This window comes from Puccinia triticina, chromosome 13A (genome assembly GCF_026914185.1).
Source record: "Puccinia triticina chromosome 13A, complete sequence".
Lineage (NCBI taxonomy): Eukaryota > Fungi > Basidiomycota > Pucciniomycetes > Pucciniales > Pucciniaceae > Puccinia > Puccinia triticina.
The window spans coordinates 1,563,925-1,584,517 of NC_070570.1; the positions used below are offsets into that span (position 1 = coordinate 1,563,925).

Genomic DNA, 20,593 nt, shown 5'->3' on the forward strand with positions numbered 1-20,593 from the left:
CAAAAATCCCATCAGCACCGAGTCACATGAGAGACCGGCGCTGACATTTGTCCTCTGTGAAACGGGGCCTATTGACAAGACCTCTGTCCAGTTAGGTTATATCAGCACCTCTACATAAGAGCCTTCGGGACCAGTCGGAGGTTCGTCAATCCCCATCTCCCTTCACCTGCTGGTTTCTTGTCTCAAGGCCCACTGGGGTTTTTTAACGCAAACTGGTTTATTACTTGGGCCCTTGCTGGTAAAGATAGATATGCTGCTTCAACATATTCTTACCATAGTTGAGTTCGCTGAACAGCTTTTCTATACGACTCTTGAGAGTCATGGTCAAAATCTAACCGGCCAGTTATTTGCATAGACTTGCACCATCATGGGGCCAACGTTCTCGGCGCCCATGGAAAGATCGGCTGCAAAAGCCACAACAGAAGAAGTCAATCTACGAGACTCGCGCGCCGGAGCTGATGATCAAATGATGTTTCCTGACATCGCACCAAGTCGTGCATCAACCCGTAAAGAAAACGTTCATGACGACCTCTGCGGCGACCAAGCGGATCAAAACCCACAGATGCTCACCACAGTTGAGTTTGCTTTTTCTTCACGACTTGGAACAGGAATGGTTAAAATCTAACTTAGTTTAATTGCATGTACTTGTTCTATCATTGCGTCCATCTCCTCGCTCCCCGTGGGATAAAAGGCTGCACAAGCCGCAAAGCAGGAGGCAAATCAAGGACTGTGGCGGGTCGAGACGGTACAAACCCGTGCATCCGCCAGTCAACCAGCCGTTGATCGTGAAGAACTCGTCGACGACACCACGTCAAAACCAATTAGATCGGGCGATCATCCGGATCACCAAGATTTGATAGACTCGCAATCCTCTGGCACTGTGTTAAAGGAAGCAAAATGCCCTAAGTATGCCACTGCGAGTGAGATCGCCATAGTGGAACGGACAATGCAGCGAGTGCGCCTTCGGGGCTTCATTGCATTATACTTTACTGCTCTCATGAGCGCTGCCGCGGTGGTCCTGAACATCCCCTTTGAGCTCGACCATCCAGCCCTAGCCCGTTTGTTTGTGCAATGTTTCATTTACGTTTTTACCATAGGCTTTTTCTTAAACATTTTGGCTACAAAATGATTGAAGGAACAGAAGGAATTTCAAATCAAGCTTGCAAATAATTTGTTTTCTTGTTCTTCTCAGTTATCTTTTAGTTTACTAAATTCTCAGTCAGTTACACCTCAAGAAACCTCCAGATTCATCAGCGCGGCGCGTGCGCAAGACTCAAGACGTTTCAGGACTCCCCCCGCCGCGCACGGCGGCACATAAGTTGGTTATGGCTCTCTCTCTCTGTTTGTTATATTTTCTCTTAGTTTTCTTTTTCTTGTTTGTCTGCTTTTTCTTTTATATTCTTACATGTACATGTTTGGATGGAGATGATTGTGGTGGGCTGGTGTTTTATTTGTGTGTTCCCCTTTGGTTTTGTTCTGTCCTGTTCTGTCCTTTTCCGTTCTTCTAAGTTCAGTTTGAACTTAGATGATGGGGCGGGAATGGACTTTGTCTGAACCAAATTTTACTCAGATCATCCTGTCAAACCCCAAGTCCAAATCTAAAATCTTATTGATCCCACTTTTGCAAGCCTTTGGAGCTTATTGAAGCTCACAGCCACTTCAATCCTTTCCTCCCAGAATCTTTTCTTTCAATCACATCCTCCGTCTCCTTCGCCGGCATCCCTGTTACTGAATCTTTCTAAGTTAACCACCGCCAACAAGGATCTACCCCTTTTTTTCTCTCAAAAAATCCCAACCCAAATTCTGCTATCCTTTGAATCCCCGGATCTCATCCCTGGACCACCATTGTAAGACTCAAAAACGGCTGTGAAACCCTTTTGCTGAATGATGAAGGGGATGATGGAGTTGCAAGCTCTGCCCTTCTGCTATCAGATAACAGGACCCACCAAGGTAAGCTTGGCAAGTTTTAATCAAGTGATAGGTCTGGTCTAGCTCCAGATAAAGTTGTTCAATGACAGGTGTGTGAAAGATTTGAGAACTTATGATGTGTGAAAAGGGTGAAAGTTGACTTGATTTGTCCAGTGGGGATTGAACACAGGTCCTCAAGAGGGTGATATATAAATTTGAGAAGAGTGCCTAGGCTGAGAAGGGTATATGTCTCAGTTGGGAGTTGAACCAGGAACCGGGTAACTCGTGACAGGCACATGATATGTAAACCAAGAGATATGAGAGTATGAGAATATGAGAGTGAGCTCAGTGGTTATTGCAGATATGAGGGATGATATGGTATGTTATAAGGGTTGTGATAAAGTGTAAGGATGATGATAATGATGGATGGGTGGTATCTGTATAACTGGTGGGTACTGAACTGAGGAAATCTGAAGAAGAATGCATTAATGTGCTGAGCAAGGGGGGAGGCTCTAATAAAGTCCCAGTAGATGTAGCTTCCCCATAAAAGCAAAAGAAATACATCACATCAAACCCTGCTCCCAATAATTCCTCAGACATCAAGTTGAGCCTTTCTGTAGTTTTGAAATATTCATTATTTGTGCTACCACTACATGCATTTTGTTTTTTCTGAATTTCAAAATTCACAGTGCTCTATCTATAGCCTCTCATCATGGGAGATTATATCTGAATCTTTAGTTATTCAGTTTACTTAACTAGTGATGTATTCCTGTAACTTATATATAAATTTTTCTGTACCTATTTACCTTTATTGAATGTTGGATGTGTATTTTTTAATATTTTTAATTAAAAAACAAACCTCTTGATTCTGAATACAAAGAACCTCAAAGTGGACATGCTTATCTGATAGCCTGAAAATAGCTGCCATTCATGGACCAGAGAAATCACCTTGAGATTGGAGATGAGCACATTGGTATTTTCTGTGTGATAATTAGTCCTTGTCTCCTTTCATTTCAAACAGAGGTTGGGACTACATAGTTTCCTCACTAAGGTTTCTGAAGCTTCCAAACAGTAATCTGAGAGGCATAAGAATCAAGATGGAGCAAGGGCGCCCAAATGAATTTACAAATTGTCTTTGCCAGATAATTAGAATAGATAACATTGAGGTGATAATAGCAAAACTCGGATTTAATGGATGATATAATGCAATATTGTTGTTGATGTGATCACAATACCCCTTGGGCCTCAGGGACAGTTCATCGGGTCTCAATTGCAAGCTGACCAAGTATTTACAATATCCATTCCTCTGTCGGTGTTGCGAGCCACTTGAGCAAGCGGCCGTGCAAGAGCTGTGTCCACGGTGGTGCTCGGAAAAGAAGGTAGAGATGGGTGAAATATGGCTGCTGCTAAAATGTCGGGCTTGCATTGTGGTGCAAGCGTGTACAGCCTCTTCGTCGACCGCACGAAGTAAAGGAGAGGCTTGTGTCTAAAACGTGCATGCTCGCATGTCATGGTTGGGCTTCTGATGTCCTTTTTGTTTGTAAAAATCATGTAAAATGCACACAACCACCCAGTGGATAATAATGCTGGGCAGGGTGTGCCCAAGATGGGAGTCTTCATCCCCATCAAGAAGGATTTTGAATTTTTCAAAAATTGTATGTGTAGGATTTTTTGCAAGCCAATTTTAGTCCAACATGACTTATTTTTTTCTTTCTTTAAACCAAACCATTCCTTATGTAATCAATAGAGGACACGACTGTCATCCCAGGATGGTAAACAGAAAAATTTTGGAGGAATTTTATGAAGGAGGAATGCTGATTGAGAAGCCAAGAATCAACTTCAGTTCAATCTTAAAGAGTCAGATTTTCAGATTTTTGTGATCTTGCAAAAATTCCTGTTGGTCCAATTTTCAATATTTTACTTTGAAAATTGGATGAGGAGGTCCGCACCATTCTCCTCTATCTCCAACCCAACTTTTTGCCTATGGTTAGATGGATGTACAGGAGGTGCAGCCATCCAAAAGTTGGCTACACCAAAAGTGGCCAACCGTGACGCGGTTGTAAGTCGGTTTTAGACTCAAGTCCCTCCTTCGGAGGGGTCGCTCCGCAACCAGGGCTGCCCACCCCCCCGCAGAGGGACTTCACAAGTTCAGTTGTGGTGACGCGTGCCCAACACGCTTCGCGAGGACCACAACCCTCTTTGACAGCTCTTCCCATGAGACAATACAAAACAGGAGCTACTTGGGCGGCGGGAGCTTATGCATCTAGCAACTCCTCAGCTTTTCCCTCAACCACCCAATACACCAATCAGGAGAATTGAGGCTGATTGATCAAAAATGAAGCCAATGATACCTACCAAAGAGCTGCCCGAGTTGACGGCTTCTGATCCATAAAAAAAAGGGGGCATGCTAAATGCACCCCAAGCTTTTACTTCATGTACACCAACAAAAAGGGGTACACTGCTGGGTACACCAACAAAATTGGGGTATTCTTGATTACACCCCACTCTTCAAGGGGTACCCACCTGGCCACCCCAAAAACATTGGGGTGCTTGCATCAAAACTCCAGAAGAGCTTAGATATTGGGGTGCAATCCAATTTACCCCAACAGAGATGGTGTTCATGAGGGGTGCACCCCAAACACACTTCTGGAGGCGGTCATTGAGGGCAGGTGGACTCCGATTGATGCCTGGCGCAGACCGATTGTTGGGGAGTTGCTACTCCCACCTCCCCTTGGTGACCAGCACATACCAGGCATTGAGAGGAGGTGGACTCTCCTTGGTCGCCAGTACCTACCGGTCATTGAGGGGAGTAGCAACTCCTCTCAATGAACAACCCAGACTGGTCATTGAGGGGAGTAGCAACTCCTCTCAATGGCCAACCCAGAAGTTGAACAGTCAGCGAGGGGAGTTGCTACTCCCTTCAAACTGGTAATCAGGGGAAGTAGTAACTCCCCTCAATGACCAGTGCCAACCAATCTGGGAGTTGATACTCCCCTCAATGACTGGTCTCATTGAGGGGAGTTGATGCTCCCCTCAATGACTGGTCTCATTGAGGGGAGTTGATGCTCCCCTCAATGACTGGTCTCATTGAGGGGAGTAGCAACTCCTCTCAATAACCAACTCAGATGGATCATGAAGGGGAGTCGCTACTCCCTTCAATGACTGGCAGAGACCGGACATCAAGGGGAGTTTCAACTCCCCTTGATGTTTGATTGGGGGGAGTAGCATTCATTGAGGCGAGTTGCTACTCCCCTTGATGATTGGTTGGTGCTGGTCATTGAGGGGAGTTGCTACTCCCCTTGATGTGCTGTCTGTCCCGGGAATCGAGGGAGTCCACCTCCTCTTGATACCCGGTTTGTGCCAGTCACCAAGAGGAGGTGGTACTCCTTTTGATGACTGGTCTGTTCCGGGGATCAATGGAAGTAGCAACTCCCCTTGCTGACCGGTCTGTGCGCCCGGGCATTGAGGGGGTCATTCTCCTTGATGACCGGCACACTGGTGGTTGAGGGGAGTGCACAGACCGGTCTGTCTTCTTGGTGGCAACCGGTGTGACAAGTTGGGCTGGGTGTCGGATATGTACAGTACATCTGGGGTGTGAAGGGGCTCACCCCTATCACTACCAAGATGGATGAATTTGCAATGTCGTATATTGATCAATATAGCGTAGATTGATCAATTTATATTGATCAATTTTTTTTATTATTCTTCTTGATACCTTTGTCTGTTTTCCATGTCTCCTTAATACCATTCTATAATCTCTCTCCTTCCCCTTGTGTTAGCTTCAAGCCACAGGAATCTTTTTTTTTTGCCTGATAACATTCATAAATTTCTACACACACCATTCAATTCTTCCTGAAAAAAAGACATTGCAAGTTTTAGGATTAATCCAGGGTGGCTGAGGGGTCTCAATTTTTTTTTTCTTTTTTTTTTACTTCAACAATTGATCTGTTATCAGAAGTCTGCAAATTGACTTTTTTTTCAAAAAAGGAAAAACATTGACCCCTGACCTCTCTCATGATACCATCCTGCACACATTTTTAATTTGGTTGGTTGAACTTGCTCAAGATATTGCACATCATACTTGAAGTGCTACATGCATAGGAGGCCTTTTTGAAATTAGTTTACCATGGGTTAGCATATTTTTGTCAGGTTCTTTTTTTTATCTACTTTTGTTATCAACCACAGATTAATGAGGAATATTTCCACATAAAATTTCGTTGGACAATTTTTCTGAATATAAAACCCAGAAATAATGTTTTTGGGGTCACATCCATTATCCAGCAGCTGCAATCTGATCAGTTGCCAAATATCACTAATTTGGTAGTTTCTTGGTGTTTCTGCCACTATATCTCAACACAACCTGGGAATTCTTCCATGATATTGGTTTCAAAATGATCAATAGTCCACAAGGATTCATTGTGTAACTTAAATTACCACAATACCCCCAAATGTAGCAGCTAGAATGTGATCTGTTGCAAAATATCACTAATTTGGTAGTTTCTGGTGTTTCTGTCACTATATCTCAGCGCAGCGTGGGATTTCTTCCATAATATTGGTATCAAAATGATCAAATTCCCTCAAAGATTCATTGAGTACCTTGAATGACCACAAAACCCCCATATGTAGCAGCCACAATGTGATCAGTTGCCAAATATCACCAATTTGGTAGTTTCTTGGTGTTTCTGCCACTATATCTCAGCGCAGCGTGGGAATTCTTCAATGATATTGGTACCAAAAATGATTAAATGCCCTCAAAGATGAATTGTGTACCTTGAATGACCACAAAACCCCCAAATGTAGCAGCTACAATGTGAATGGTTGCCAAATATCACTAACTTGGCAACTGATCACAGTGTGGCTGCTACATTTGGGGGTATTGGGGTCATTCAAGGTACACATTGAATCTTCAGGGGAATTTGATCATTTTGGTACCAACATCATGGAAGAAATCCCACTCTGAGCTGAGATATAGTGGCAGAAACACCAAGAAACTACCAAATTAGTGATATTTGGCAACTGATCACATTGTGGCTGCTACATTTGGGGTTTTTGTGGTCATCCAAGGTACTCAATGAATTTTCGAGGGCATTTGATCATTTTTGTACCAATATCATGGAAGAACTCCCATGCTGCGCTGAGATATAGTGGCAGAAACACCAAGAAACTACCAAATTAGAACATTTGCCAACTGATCACATTGTGGCTGCTACATTTGGGGGTTTGGTGGTCATCCAAGGTACACAATGGATCTTCAGGGGCATGTGATCATTTCGGTACCAATATCATGGAAGAACTCCCACGCTGCGCTGAGATATAGTGGCAGAAACACCAAGAAACTACCAAATTAGTGATATTTGGCAACTGATCACATTGTTGCTGCTACATTTGGGGGTTTTGTGGTCATTCAAGGTACACAATGAATCTTAAGGGGCATGTGATAATTTTGGTACCAAAATATCATGGAAGAACTCCCACGCGGGGCTGATATATACTGGCAGAAACACCAAGAAACTACCAAATTAGTGATATTTGGCAACTGATCACATGGTGGCTGCTACATTTGGGGGTTTTGTGGTCATCCAAGGTACTAAATGAATCTTTAAGGGCATATGATCATTTTGGTACAAATACCATTGAAGAACTCCCACACTGTGCTGAGATATAGTGGCAGAAACATCAAGAAACTACCAAATTAGTGATATTTGGCAACTGATCACATTGTGGCTGCTACATTTGGGGGTTTTGTGGTCATTCAAGGTACACAATGAATCTTCAGGGGAATTTGATCATTTTGGTACCAATATCATGGAAGAACTCCCATGCTGCGCTGAGATATAGTGGCAGAAACACCAAGAAACTACCAAATTAGTGATATTTGGCAACTGATCACATTGTGGCTGCTACAACTGGGGTTTTGTGGTCATACAAGGTACAAAATGAATCTTCAGGGGTGATTAATCATTCTGGTACCAATATCATGGAAGAACTCCCATGCTGCGCTGAGATATAGTGGCAGAACCACCACGAAACTACCAAATTAGTGATATTTGGCAACCAATCACATTGTAGCTGCTACATTTGGGGGTTTTGTGGTCATTCAAGGTACACAATGAATCTTTGAGAGCTTTTGATCATTTTGGTAACAATATAATGAAAGGACTCCCACGCTGCGCTGAGATAAAGTGGCAGAAACACCAAGAAACTACCAAATTAGTGATATTTGGCAACTGATGACATTGTGGCTGCTACATATGGGGGTTTTGTGGTCATTCAAGGTACTCAATGAATCTTTGAGGGAATTTGATCATTTTGATACCAATATTATGGAAGAAATCCCACGCTGCGCTGAGATATAGTGACAGAAACACCAGAAACTACCAAATTAGTGATATTTTGCAACAGATCACATTCTAGCTGCTACATTTGGGGGTATTGTGGTAATTTAAGTTACACAATGAATCCTTGTGGACTATTGATCATTTTGAAACCAATATCATGGAAGAACTCCCAGGTTGTGTTGAGATATAGTGGCAGAAACACTAAGAAACTACCAAATTAGTGATATTTGGCAACTGATCAGATTGCAGCTGCTGGATAATGGATGTGACCCCAAAAACATTATTTCTGGGTTTTATATTCAGAAAAATTGTCCAACGAAATTTTATGTGGAAATATTCCTCATTAATCTGTGGTTGATAACAAAAGTAGATAAAAAAAAGAACCTGACAAAAATATGCTAACCCATGGTAAACTAATTTCAAAAAGGCCTCCTATGCATGTAGCACTTCAAGTATGATATGCAATATCTTGAGCAAGTTCAACCAACCAAATTAAAAATGTGTGCAGGATGGTATCATGAGAGAGGTCAGGGGTCAATGTTTTTCCTTTTTTGAAAAAAAAGTCAATTTGCAGACTTCTGATAACAGATCAATTGTTGAAGTAAAAAAAAAAGAAAAAAAAAATTGAGACCCCTCAGCCACCCTGGATTAATCCTAAAACTTGCAATGTCTTTTTTTCAGGAAGAATTGAATGGTGTATGTAGAAATTTATGAATGTTATCAGGCAAAAAAAAAGATTCCTGTGGCTTGAAGCTAACACAAGGGGAAGGAGAGAGATTATAGAATCGTATTAAGGAGACATGGAAAAGAGACAAAGGTATCAAGAAGAATAATAAAAAAAATTGATCAATATAAATTGATCAATATACGCTATATTGATCAATATACGACATCGCAAATTCATCCATCTTGGTAGTGTATCACAGGGTATCAGATTGGAGTGCAGGGGGTTTGCACCTCATTATGATGGGGTGTCATGGCCATGTACACCATAGATTTCACTTGTTTTGGGGTACCCTGTGGCTCACCCCAACTTCCATGGGGTATGAGGTGCTGTACCCCATCTTCACAGGGGTGTGTAGGTGTACACCCCAAGTGGTTTGGGGTACACATCAGCTGTACCCCTTTTTGGTGTCCATGAAGTAAAAACTTGGGGTGCCTTTAGCATGCCCCCAAAAAAGACCGCCATTTACGCAAATTATCTGTCGGAGAGTCATCATTGGTCATGAATTTGATGTAGTGCCTGCCTTACCCAAAAGTGTTGATGTTATCTGCCTATTCCTTACCGGCTTCAATGATTGTGTGGCAGGTCAATCCGCGATGCTAACAGAATGTTGATCAAGCACATATGCTATTCAGCACGTCTCTATATAATGTTAGGGGCTACTACCACGTCTTCATAAACCATTTGTTTTGTTAGCCATATGTTTCTGGTAGCATCTACTCCATGTTATTGCTTCATTTTCAGGGACCGTCGTCCTCTTGATGATCAAAAGCAAGATATCATCAAACCCGTGCGTTTCAAGCGAGGTTCAATCATGCAACTTTTAGCCACAGGGCAGTTTGCTATAAATAATAAGCCATCCATAAAAACGGCAGGAAAATTCCAAAGAAAAAACATTCCAACATTTGTAGAGGATAAGATAAAATATGAGAATAATGAAATTTAATATGCTACCCAATTGTCCAATTAAGTGAAGTGTTCTATAAACCGCAGATGCCCAGAAAGATAACAGTGGAAAGAAGAAGAGAATAGAGCAGGGAAGGGGAGAAGCGGATTAGTAGCCTCCGCCGAATCCGCCACCACCACCGAATCCTCCACCGAATCCTCCACCGAATCCTCCTCCGCCTCCTCCACCGAATCCTCCACCGAATCCTCCTCCGCCTCCTCCACCGTACCCCTCGCCGAATCCTCCTCCAAATCCTCCTCCAAATCCACCACCGTAGCCTCCACCCATTCCGTACCCTCCACCGAGGCCATACCCGCCGCCAAGACCTCCTGCCAATCCATAGCCCATCTGGAGAATGGAACATTTCACGATTAGGATTTGATTAGACCAAAGTCATAAGACCACAAAGAAAGAAAAAAGAACTTACGCCTCCTCCATAGCCACCGCCTAGTCCGCCGCCGTAACCTATTCCACCGCCGAGTAGGGATAAGCCGCTACCGTACCCGGAGCCGTAATTGTTCATCCCGTTCATGCCGTAGCCGTTGGCACCGTAGCCGTTAGCGCCTCCGGAGCCATAGGCGTTGAGTGCGCCTCCAGATGACTGAGTGGATGTGCCGGATGACTGTTGGAACGAGTTCGAGCTCGATTGGCCGCCGTTGGATGCCAGGCCGCCGTTGTAGCCGCTGTTGTATCCGTTCAGCCCGTAGCCGTTGGCCCCGAGTTGCGAGCTACCGAAGCGGCCGCCGTTGTTGAAGCTCGAGAGTCCGCCGAGTTGCGGCGTCGGGGCGGCGTTGGTTAGGGATGTGACGCTCAGGGCTGCTACTGTGATCATCGTCGAGAGCTGTGTTGAGAACATTATGGAGGGCAGTATTATTGGAAAGCGAAAGGATGAGAAGGTTTTTTTTTGGTTCTTCGATGTCTGGATGAAAATAGGATATGGAATGGTCTGAGTGAAAGCGGAAAAAGATATATTCAGGTGACCGGAAGGATTATTATAATTAAACGAGTAAATAGACAGGATGCTGAGGGAGTCTGGCTCAAGAAATGGAAGTGAGTTACTTGTGGGGTGACTGAAGGGGAATCCCCAAAAGTGCGCACAGGGGATTGGTCTTTATACCCGACACTCCAAAGCAAGATAGAGAGAGGGCTCGTCAAACTCCAAGAGCATCGCTCCTTTCAACACTGATGTTTGACTATACTGACGGTCACTTGGCAGGTTCTTAGTCTGGCGATTTTCGTCCGGTCATATCTGCAAGTTCAGTCGACAGTTAGCACATCATCATTGGTTGCCATTTCCTTGATTTTAAACGGCCCCAGGCCCGTGGCCAAACTAATCACTGGTTTATCACGGACCAACTGCGTCTGTAGATAGATGGACGCCTGACGACGAATAACGATAGCCAATTTGAATGTATTACAAGCGGTGAGTGGCCGTGACCAACCCTATAGTACGGTTCGGCCCGAAGTTCTGGCCCACCCCGAGCTTAACAAAGTCTCCTAGTGAGATAGTGAGGCAGCCCCGCAGGGTCTCTGTCTCACAGAGGACGGGAGGTCGCACTTTAGTGCGAGGCGCTTCGCGCCGCGTCCCCCCGGCAGGCGAGGGACTTGTGCTAAATTTGGGCCAACCCCGGCTATTCTTTTATTTTTCTTGAATCCGGCTACTCGTCAGCGTGCTCAATTAAGCCCAAGAACATGTCCACTGCATAGTCGCAACGTAGCCTTGCAGACCGGCTGAACCCGGGCTCTGAGTCGCTAGCACAGATATCGAGGTCTTTCTGGGGGCACCAGCAAGCAAGCCAGCTCGCAAGATAGCTCACAGCCCGGCTGGCGATGGGATTGCTCATACCGTCAGTTAGCAACAGCGCAACTGCCTCCCCAATTTGCAAGACACCAGCGTCTGGAACAGACTCAGCGGCTTCCTGGATCACCACAACCGTGTCACGGTGCAACAACCCATCGTTTGTTTGATAGTCCCTAGTTATGCTCTTTTTTTACTTGTTAGCCCTGCACACATTGGTCATCAAGGGGAGTAGCACCCCTCAATGACCAACACAGACCGGTCATCAAGGGTGCTATGTACTCCCCTCAATGACCAACAGAGACTGGTCATCAAGGGTGCTACTCCCCTGATGGCCGGCACAATTGGTAATCAAGGGGAGTAGCACCCCTTGATGGCCAACACAGACCGGTCATCAAGGGTGCTACTCCCCTCAATGACTGACACAATTGCTCATTGAGGGGAGTAGCACCTCCCCTCAATGACCAACACAGACCAGTCATCAAGGGGGGTGCTACTCCCCTCAATGACCGGCACAATCGTTCATTGAGGGGAGTAGCACCTCCCCACAATGGCCGGCACAGATTGGTCATCAAGGGGAGGAATCAATGACCGGTCTGTGCCGGTCATTGAGGTGCTGACAGCTCTATTTATGAAGCTAAGGGTCTAAAACCGTAATTTTATATGTATGTAATTAGGGTTTGTAGGCCCTTGCACTGTAACTGTGCTGAAATAAAACACTGGTAATATAATACCAAAATTTTTACGTGGTGATTAGCCACTACAAGGGTTTTCTCTCTTATGTAAGTGACAGCTCTGTTTATGAAGCTTAGGGCAAAAATCCGTCAAAATTAAGGGTTTTGGGCCCTAGCACTATAACTGTGCTGATTTAAACACTAGTAATGTAAATTACTAAACTTGTTACGTGGTAAATAAGACCACTACAAGGGTTTTAAACACTCTTTTAAAAAGAGGAGGATTTTATTATGTTATTAATAATATATAATTGTTAATTACAGGGAATCAATTTGGCGTAAAAAGTAGGTGGTAAGCACTTAAACTGAGTGGCTAATTGTCAGAGGCGGGGGTCTTACGGCAACTACTTATAAGGATAAAGCTTGTAAATATACTAATAAGGGATTTTTGATATTTTAAAGGTTTAATCCAGTGGATTTTACGTGCAGGGGATGGTTTTAAAGGGAAAAGGGGCTACAATAGTAGCAGGGGAGAATATCCAAGGCAAACTTACAGTTTATGGGCGGTGAATGGTCTAGGGGATCTTTTCCTGAGAGCCAAATAGGCCTCTATTTATAGAGGGGACTTCAGTGGGCGTAAACACTGAGTCCTTTTCTCCCTATGGGAGTATCCAGGGGTGTAGCTGTGAAAAGGGCTTGGCTGTGGGTAATTTAATTGTATTGTAATAGACTAATTTCCCTGACTCTGTCACATGACATGTTTATAACCAATTGTCATGTGAAAGAGCTTCAGTAGAAGTCTACATACATAATACTTTCACAGGGTATTTTTACACAAGTAATATTACTCATTAATGTACGACATTTTAATTTTATGTACATTGTTTGTTTTACTAAATTTATGTATGTAATATTATTTTTGGGCGCTTTCTGGGGCCAATTCTTATTTATACAATTAGTACATGAAGGAATAGGAATAAGGGGGTACTTTAAGTGGGTGACCCCCCTTAATTTATGATGAGGAATCTGATTCTGCAATCATAATTTAATAATTATTATTATTTACTAAGTTATTGCAGTCTTTTGGATTTGACATTGGATAATTTTAATATGTTAATTTATCATATTCCTGGTAAGTTGAATCCGGCCAATGGTCCTAGCAGACAGGAAGATTTTGTAGGATTGCAAACAGATATTCCTGAGGCTAAATTGATTGTGGACAAGATGGTCCTTATGGAGCAACTTGAGGAATTGTCGCTGAGTGAAGTGGTAGGGTTTCATGGTATTCATGACTTAGCATTTCAGCGGCCAAATCAGTTATTGATTGATTATTTCTTGCGGCATTATACGGATCAGGATTCTTTGGGCAGGGATGTTAAAAAGGTTGACGGGTTGTTGTTTCATCGAGACAGGATTTTAGTTCCCAAATCTTTAAGGTTGGAATTTATTGCGATGTATCACAACTCCCCTAAGGTAGGAAATACGGGTGTGGCTTGTACATTGTCTATTCTGACGCGCACGTTTTCCTGGCCGGGGGTGGCGCAAATAGTTACGGATTACGTCAAGTCTTGCGATTCTTGTCAGCGGGTGAAGGCGCGTAGACAAGCGAAGGATGGAGAATTGGTTCCACTGGTGCCGGGACCCAAACTGTGGAGCACTATTGGTATGGATATGATCACAAAATTGCCGAGTTCGGCGGGGTTTGATTCCATCCTAGTAGTAATCGACTTGTTAAGTAAGCTGACACATTTTATTCCTTGTAAGGAGGCGTCGTCGTCAGCAGTTTTGGCAAATTTATTCAGGAAGCATATATTTAGATTGCATGGCTTGCCAGATAAGATTGTTTTGGATCGTGGGCCTATTTTTGTGAGTGAATTTTGGAAATCACTAATGGTTTCTTTGCATATCAAATCGGGGTTGTCTACAGCTTATCATCCCCAGACGGATGGGCAAACTGAGCGGATGAATCAGGTTTTAGAAGATTATTTACGTCATTTTTGTTCATATTATCAGGACAACTGGGATAAATGTTTGAATATGGCGGAGTTCTCCATAAACAATTTAGATTCGGCAAGTCTTGGTGTTTCTCCTTTCTTTTTTTCTTACGGTCATCATCCAAAGTTCAATATTATGACTGAATCTTTTGGGCGCAAGGATTTAGACGAATTTATTCTTGATTTGCAATTAACGCAGGAGAAAGCAATGGAATGTTTGTCGTTGGCACGGAAGAAACAAGCCTTGTATTACAATGAAGGTAAGAAGCCGGCGCCGGTATATAATGAAGGAGATTTTGTTTTACTTCTGCTGAAATTCATTCAGTCGAGGCGTCTGAATTCCAAATTAGATTACAGGTTTATCGGGCCTTTTCGCGTGAAAAGGATGGTAGGTTCTAATGCCGTTGAGTTGGATGTGGAGAAGGAATATCCAAAGCTGCATCCGGTTTTTAATGTTTCACTGATTGTGAAGTATATTCATCCTAACAGCATTTTGAATCGCGGTGTAGTAAACGGGATAAAAGAGAAATATTATAGTGATAAAGAGGTTGTTGACTGGTCTTTAATGAGGGCAATTCTGGATGTACGGTCTTTCAAGAAAGGTAAGTTTGAGTACTTGATTTCTTGGAAGGGTTCTACGGTGGGAGACAACACGTGGGTGGCCAAAGAGCATATCTCAGAATCGGTAAGGCGTTCTTTGGATTCATTCAAATTACTTCACGGGAAAATTTTTGGGAATAAAAAGGTGAAGAAGGCTAATTTGGTGGATAAATCTACGGGAGGTTTGGAGGTACAAGGTGAGGCTAATTTGTAACGTTTTCGTGTGATGACTAATCTTTTCATTTAGATGGCTAGCTATTTTATAATATTACTAGTTGTGCGGTTCGGAACCGCTATCAGATTTTAATCAACATTCTTAGATTTTATGGTTTTGTGGGTTTTGTTGTTGTTGTCTGATTGCATGTTATATTCTCCTTTCCTTGTTTCTCTTTCTCGCTCTTTTTCCTTTTTCCTCATCCCAATATCTTTGTTCATTATCATCATTATCCAAAACCCTTATAAAGAAATCCTTAAATATAAATCCCTTCAAGAGTTTATTCTTTGTTCGAAGATAAACTACCTTTACTACATCTGAAAGATTGGTGATATTCTCTCTTGAGAATATTCATAACCGCTTGAGAAGTAAGAGTAGTAGAGGGGCTCTCACAATTGCTCACCCCAAATTACATGGGGTATGAGGTGCTGTACCTCATCTTCACAGGGGTGCGCAAAAGTACATCCCAATTGGTTTGGGGTACATTTCAGCAGTACCCCTTTTTGGTGTACATGAAGTAAATGTTTGGGGTGCATTTAGGCTGACCCAAAAAGAACCTTTGCCAAAAGACGTACTCATATTTGGCCCGCGGTTTTGGACCCTCAAATTACTGGGCAACATGAAGAATGTGACAAAGCCCTACGTGGTCTCCGGTTTGCTGGAGATGCCCTCAAAACGGACTTTGCCAAGGAAGCGATGGACGCGCTGGAAGGGACACAGAAAAGGGCAAGAGTAAACAACAAAAAGCGTCCAGGGGGAAAGGAGGCGTCGGGGGTTAAACTGAAGTACCAATTTCGGACCCCGGCGCAGCATGCAGCATGCAGCCAGCTTAACCCGGCTGTCCCGGGGGGTCAGGGGATGGAAAAGTCGCCGCCAGGATAATCAGCACCACACCAGCACAGCACCACCACCAACAACAACAACCATGACATCCCAGTCGCCATTTCCAGGCTCATTCAGACTCACAACCCCTTCCGCAAAGCCACCAGCCTCGTCAGTTTCAGAATCGCTCAAGCAACTTCTCGATCAATCTCGACAGCTCCATGCTGGGATAGCCAGTGCCTCGAGTCTCAACGCAAACTCTGGCTTCAACCAATTCTCAGGCGCGCCCAACTCGTCTGGTCACCTTACGGGCACCCTTCCCACCGTCCAGCTTGGTCTCGATCAGATCGAGGCCCAATCAAGGAGACTTGTTTCGAAGATCCGGAAAAATGACACTCTTGACGCGTCCCTGTCTCTGTTTGGGGGCGGCCCAGCCGGTTCTGCTAGAGATGCTCGAAGTCTTACTGCTCTGAATGGCCAGGGTACCAGCTCCAAAGCGCACTATCTTCTGGCTGGTGCTGGGGTCAATGCCGAGGAGCTTGGAAAGACAATCGATGGTGTCGATCTACGGGGCACATTCGAACCTCTGCAGCCCTTACAAGATACCGATGTTGAGGTTGGTACCTCCTATCTCGGATATTGCTCACACTCAAACTGTTCTAAAATTTTCAGTATTATTGACCCAATTTTCCTCGACCAACAATCGGCAGGGTTACCTCAAACACGAACACGAGCAATCTATCATCGCGTCGATTGAAGAGGGTAGGAGGCAGACCGTTCAAGACTTCTATCAAATCTTAGATCGATCAATGAGACGCAATTGGGAAGAGCAGAAGGAGCTTCTTTTCGAAGAACTGGCGCGCCATCAACCCCAGTCCTCAAGTGAAGGTGGAAATATGCTGTCAATGTTTTCGACCCACTCTTCCCTTAACAATCTATCCGAAATTGCCAACTCGCCAACTGGCTCACCAGACCAATCATCTCGCAGGTCCCAGTCGAAACTCCCATTTTCGGAAAGCACGAACTTCAGTGGCATTCAAAGCGTCAGTCATCGCACCGGCTCCAATCAGACTGACTTGCACGGCAAAATGATGAAATACGACCAGGCGGTCTCTAAGCTCAACGAACGACGTCTTCAGAATGCATACTTTCCAATCGTTCATGCATTCAAAGACGCTAGCTTGTCAATCACCGATGATAACGCCGGGTCCTCCCAAAATGCACCCCTAACCGACACATGGAATCTTCTGGCTCAGCTCGTCCAGGAGAAAAACACTGGTCTGTCCGATCAAGACAACGAGATGATCGGTGGAATCAGGTTGACTACCATTTCAGCCGAGCGTAAATATGCTAAACATTACCTGGGCGATCCTCAAAGTCTTGAAGCCAAAAACGTCCGCAAGCAGTTGGCGGATGGCGCCAAAGCACATTTAGAACAGCAGTCAGTCATCTCATTAATTCCTCTTCATACCCCTCAAATACGCCCTCCCTCATGTCACTAACCAAGACTTCCTTGCGATATAATTGGCCAGATTTATCACCCATATCAGCATGCAAATCGCCGCCCATCCACAAGAGGCTGCTCTCGGTGGGGACCCATCGACAGCCAACAAAGTCAGAGCTTACGTCGATCTAAAATTTTGTAAAAATGGAGCCTGGACAGATAAACGGCTAGAAGTCAGTCCTTAGTCTCTACTAAAAAAAGTATTTCAAGCTGATCGATTTTTTGATTCGGCTTTCAAATGGTGGTTTAATTTTAAAAGATCATCAACAATACGCCTGTTTGGGCCAGAATATTCTACCTGCTGCGGATCGGGCAAGTTTCTGAAGCCTTGAAATTCACCAAAAGCTTTGAACAGCATATTCGGAAAACCGAGCCCAACTTCTTGTCCTATTTTTCCTCGTGGGCTTCGAGTTCCGATCGGCGCTTATCCAAAACCTTGCGGGACAGATTCTTAGCCGAATACAACCAAAGGACCCGAGAGGTTAGTGGAGCCGAGGGAGGATTTGGCTCCGGTACCAGTCATGCGACCACCGCCAACGTGGATCCATTCAAACATGCTGTCTATAAAATCATCGGAAGAATCGAAATTCAACGCAAGAATGTTCCGGTGGCTATCGCCAGTATGGAAGATTGGGTCTGGCTGCAGTTGGTCCTCGTCAAGGAAACTGACCCAGCACTCGATCATCCTGTATCCAGTAACAACAACTCTATCTCATCCGCCCAGGATCGCTACGGCTTGGAGGAGTTTGCTCAGGTAATCGCTAAATACGGCGAGAATCACTTCGACCCCAATGGTAATCGACCCCTAATGTATTTCAGAGTGCTTTTGATGAGCGGCCAATTCGAAAAGGTATGTGAACTTGTAAACAGCCCAGATGTTCGAGGAAAGCATCAATCAACCGAATTTCTTCTCTCTTTAGGCGTGTTTGTTCCTTCAACAAAAGCCACATTATCAAGTCGACGCGGTACATTTTGCCATAGCCCTATCATACTACGGCTTACTGCGTATATGTGACAACGCTCCCTCGTCCGAGGGTCCAGCTTGTAAGCTGAAGCTTATCATTGATGCTGTATGTATGTTTGACTGATGAAGGCCTTCGTGATTTCTAGCCTCTCCTAAGGGCAGATCATCTAGTATAAGCCTCCCGTCGGTGAACTTCGCGCGCTTGATCTATCGGTACACCCGTCTTTTTGCCAAGAGCGCGCCTGAAGTAGCCGTGCAGTACCTATATTTGATCTGTCTGAATGCCGATGCTCCGCCGGCTTCACTCGGCCAAAATCAAATCACGCTCTGTCACACTTATATTGGCGACCTCGCTGTTGAAACCGCATCACGGGAAGAAATCCTGGGTGATGTGCGCAACGATGGTACACGGATAGTCAGTTCAGATATTTTCATTCAACGTGATTTTCTAAATTGTTTTCTGACTTTTTTTGATACACATATTCTCGTGGTGGTTTTGTAGCCGGGAATGATTGAAAGGGATTTGAGTCTGATCAAGTTATCTAATCAGCGCGAGTATCTGGAAACAATCGTCAAGCAAGCAGCAGAGCGAGCTTTCCGGGAGCGACGATTACGGGATGCGATCCGACTGTTCAACATAGCAGAAGAGTACGACCGAGTGATCGCAGTGATAAACATCGAGCTCGGCAATTCGTTATTCCAGCCGGGGAGCAAGCCGGCCTCGGGTCGGATCGGCGACGAGATGGACGGCGCCGGGCCCAAAGGCGCTACCGTCTCCCTCACTGCTTCCGAGGACATCGTCGCCGTCGCTAACAACGTCTTGGCCCATTACGATCGCACTTCCACTATCTCAAGTCGCATCACCCGCAAGAACCGCGAAACCTGTGCGTTGTTGTTGAGATTAAAAGCCGTCTTGGATTTGCATGAACAGGGCAAAAATGAGCAAGCATTGTCTGTAAGTATCCGCACGCCGCTTCTTCTGTAATATTCTTGTGCTTTGATGGAATATCACGAAGAACATTATAACCAACTCTATCCTTCCTTTTTTTCCCCCGGTGGGCGATGTGTAGATGCTGGATTCGATCGATCTCCTGCCGACCGGAAACGATCTAGTTCAGATCATAAGGAAGTCTGAACAAGTCAAAGATTTGGACGATACGATTGTCAAGAACTTGGATGTGATTGTCTTGAGTGGGATGAACATCCTTTTCCAGGTGTTCAGTAGCTTCAAAGATAGTCCCTATGGTGATGCTAGCCGCCAAGCTGTAAGTTGTTTCACACCCCATTTTTTTTCTCTTGGGGAAGTGATAGTCTTCTTCTGGCCGACTTGGCTATACCTCAATCAACTCTCTCTGGATACTGATGTTTTGCTCCCCGGTTACTGATTATCGTGAATTTTTATCACGCTATCTTCGTTCTGCTAGAAAATGGCCGAGATCAAAACTAAAGCCCGAGCCATTACTACTTTTGCTGGGATGTTGCGATACCGGTTATCCCCTGAAACCTACTCGCAACTTAGTCGATTACAAGCTTATTTACATTAAAATTTATTTCATCACCTTTTCTGTTTCCTTTCCATCATGCGAAGGAAGTCAACATTCTTATTTGCTAGCTGTTATCTTGTACTTCATTTTTGCTTCTAAATCTCTTTTTTTTTTCTTAGACTGACTTTTGAGGTACCATCCAGACCACAAAGAAGGAGAACATGTTCAAGTCTCCAGTGCGTTCCTTCTTCGAAACGTCTTGTATCCTACTTATGACCCGGGGTCATTCATGGTGTTTTTATCACCGAAAGACTTCCAACATTTAGACATCAAAATACCCTTGAATAATACATATTGGATAAACATGGCGCACTGACACTGTGAAAAACAGTTCACGCACGACAAATTCCTCAGGGCCGGCCTTGTTTTTTGCTGAAAGGCGGGATACCTTCCCCAAGCCGTGGACCAACCATTGTGGAAGCGTGTCAATATCCGATGAGTCCTTTCTGAACATTTACATAACATCTTGATTGAGTTCTCTGCAGATGTTATAGATATGGGGTTGGGGATTCAGTCGTCAGAAAGCTCGGCATTGAACGACACCCTTTGTTGTCAGCTTGGCA

At 44.3% G+C, this 20,593-nt stretch overlaps 3 protein-coding genes across 3 annotated transcripts; 2 read left to right on the forward strand and 1 right to left on the reverse strand.

Moving 5' to 3' along the window:
- Positions 1-250: 250 nt before the first annotated feature.
- PtA15_13A151 (uncharacterized protein) lies at positions 251-1,170 on the forward strand (the record flags this gene model as incomplete). Its single annotated transcript, XM_053162320.1, has 4 exons — positions 251-277; positions 356-574; positions 692-1,058; positions 1,136-1,170. The coding sequence occupies 4 exons, from the start codon at positions 251-253 to the stop codon at positions 1,168-1,170; spliced, it is 648 nt and encodes a 215-aa protein (XP_053026307.1).
- An 8,854-nt stretch (positions 1,171-10,024) lies between these two features.
- On the reverse strand, positions 10,025-10,772 carry PtA15_13A152 (uncharacterized protein; the record flags this gene model as incomplete). Its single annotated transcript, XM_053162321.1, has 2 exons — positions 10,025-10,264; positions 10,344-10,772. 2 exons carry the CDS (start codon positions 10,770-10,772, stop codon positions 10,025-10,027), a joined length of 669 nt encoding a protein of 222 aa, XP_053026308.1.
- Positions 10,773-16,007: 5,235 nt separating this feature from the next.
- On the forward strand, positions 16,008-20,030 carry PtA15_13A153 (uncharacterized protein; the record flags this gene model as incomplete). The annotated part of the gene is made up of 10 exons (XM_053162322.1): positions 16,008-16,046; positions 16,134-16,634; positions 16,729-17,459; positions 17,551-17,695; positions 17,782-18,372; positions 18,443-18,566; positions 18,633-18,901; positions 18,989-19,441; positions 19,557-19,751; positions 19,911-20,030. 10 exons carry the CDS (start codon positions 16,008-16,010, stop codon positions 20,028-20,030), a joined length of 3,168 nt encoding a protein of 1,055 aa, XP_053026309.1.
- Positions 20,031-20,593: the final 563 nt, after the last annotated feature.